At 34.1% G+C, this 2352-nt stretch overlaps 1 protein-coding gene across 1 annotated transcript in view; it reads right to left on the bottom strand.

The window, feature by feature from the left end:
• Positions 1-2352, bottom strand: part of DSG1 (desmoglein 1) — a 36752-nt gene that overhangs the window by 7381 nt on the left and 27019 nt on the right. The window contains exon 11 of the mRNA XM_024757955.1: positions 498-636. Within this exon, the coding sequence (XP_024613723.1) occupies positions 498-636 (139 nt within the window). The remainder of the gene's footprint in view (positions 1-497; positions 637-2352) is intronic.

Here is a 2352-nt window from a genome sequence, read left to right as displayed (position 1 = left end):
GGCTACCTCCTATTCATCTGTTAAAACCCAACTCAGAGTTTACTTTCTCTATGTAGCCTTTTCTGATTGTTTCAGTCAGTTATTTCTGACTGTCTTCTTCACTCAGGTAGCAATTTGAACCTGTCTGTTATGGTACTTTCCCATTACATTGAGATTCAAAGCAAAAAAGTTTTTATCCTCCACTGCACTCTAAGGGGTCAAGTTGTCTGATGTTTTTTTCATGTCATAAACCCAACACCACACATAGAAATTTCTTGATAATTGCACAAAATAAGGATTTGTAAAATATATGTCATCAAAGGATCAGAAAACGTATTTCCTCTCCACAGTTTTTTAGGGGGCACATAAAAACAGGACTGTTAAAGTACTTACATCCAAGGATCAAGAATCCCATGATGAGTAGTCCAATGCCAGCAGGACCAAAATATACATTATCCTTTATTACTAGATGAAAAGCGGTGGTGCCACCTACATCAACAGTATTTGCGTTTTTGTAGGTATCAGTGGTAACATCTGAGGAAGTAAGGCCATTTGTGCTAGTACTGGTATTATTATCATTAGACGGTGCATCACCTCCCTTGGAATCACCTTCAAGTTTAATAATAATTGTACCAGTAGAAGTTTTTTGAAGAGCATCTGTAACAAGGTTTAAAATGAGAGAAATATTTTATACATTTAGCGTAATAATTGTTGGACAATACAAAACTATTTTCTCTTTGCATCAGTACTTATTTCAATGTGTTCATTCCCACCAATTCAGTAACTCCGCATATTGTCTCTTGTCTGTGACTCAGTTTTTAAATCAAACCATTATGAATAAATATTAGTGCTTGAGAAAAACTGTCCTATGTGTTGAGAAACATACACAGTAAGCACCACATTATGTATTGGTCAGCAGTGTGTCATAAGCCACTGTGGAGACATTTCTAGACCATGTGTTGCACACTTCTCCATGTATTAGACTAGATTTTGTTTGCTGTTTTACTGTCTTTCATCTTCAGTTCTTGTCTTTTTTCCTTTGATGGGCTGACAAAACCAACAGACTTTGGGCAGATTGGTCAGTCATTTGTATAAAAATCTCCTACTGATAAAGTAGCATATCCTCAAACTCACAACCAACAGTTCAAACAACTCATAGGAGAGGGAATTTGGCACTATTGGGGGAGGGGAATCTTCATATCAATAAAATGAAGCACTTTTGTTTCACAAGCAGATACTCCAAATTTGCTTTTTTTTTATCCTTTAAAGTTTCAGTAAATTATTGTGTTTGTTGACGAAACACAGGAGGAGAGACATCTGTGATTTGTTTCAACTTAATGGTTCCACAATTGCTGTTGGCTTCAGCAAGTTACTATTATTGTTATTATTATTTCTATTATATAGGTGTAAGCGCTGTTGTTAGACTTTGTCCATTGATGTCACTCTAGAATCTGGCACAATGGCTGACGTTTGGTTAGAATTCGATACTTAGTTTCTGGATAAATGAATAAAGATATCCCTGGAAGTACATAACAGAGATAGGTTTACATACAGTCTATTTGATATCAAAGCCCAAGCCCTTTCAGCCCAGCTATGCTGATTCTATTGTTACTGTTTTGTTGGAATACAACAATTCTATTGTACTGTTACTGTTTTTGTTATCTTTATTATTATCATCAGATCTAATGTTTATCCCCAGAAGGTGGTATTTTTTAATGACAAAGGGAATGCTCCCTATTTGCCATCAGCCTACAGTTTAGTAAATTAAAGTTCCAATTTCTCTTTCATGTGTCCAATTAAGCTTGATGTTGGATGTAAGAAAAGGAGTAAACTAGCAATTGCTTAAGACAATTTCAGCACTGAAATAAACTTTATATGTAGATGGAATAAACATTTCGATTTGTAATAAACATTTTAAAAACTACATTTATTTTGACTGATTGTGGAAAAGACCAGCATAATTTGGTAAAAATTCTGAATTGTTGAATGACTTTAAAGAAATGCTGTTTTATTTCTTTTAAACTTGTGAAGCAAGTGGAAATTGTCAATCCCTTCTTAGGACAATTGAAAGAAAAAGAGGAAGAAAGGGAGAGAAGGAGGAAGAAGGGAGGAAGAGAAACTGAAGTAGCAAATATTGCTTAGAATTAGCCTCGAGGAACTTCCCTCCTAGTGATTAGCCTAATTTAATTTTGTTGGTTTTGAAAAGTAATATAAGTATGCTAATTCCAAATTGTTTACACAAAATTGCACATCAACTTTCCAAGGATCATGTAAAGTTAAGTTAACTTGGCTTTGGGTCTGTTTGAAAATAATTTTACAGTACAATTAAAAATTTTCTATTACTGACATTAATACGAACTAACATTTATTATA

This window comes from Neophocaena asiaeorientalis, unplaced genomic scaffold, assembly GCF_003031525.2.
Source record: "Neophocaena asiaeorientalis asiaeorientalis breed wild unplaced genomic scaffold, Neophocaena_asiaeorientalis_V1.1 scaffold126, whole genome shotgun sequence".
Lineage (NCBI taxonomy): Eukaryota > Metazoa > Chordata > Mammalia > Artiodactyla > Phocoenidae > Neophocaena > Neophocaena asiaeorientalis.
The sequence above is the reverse complement of the archived record's forward strand: the minus strand, read 5'-3'. Positions and strand labels throughout refer to the sequence as shown.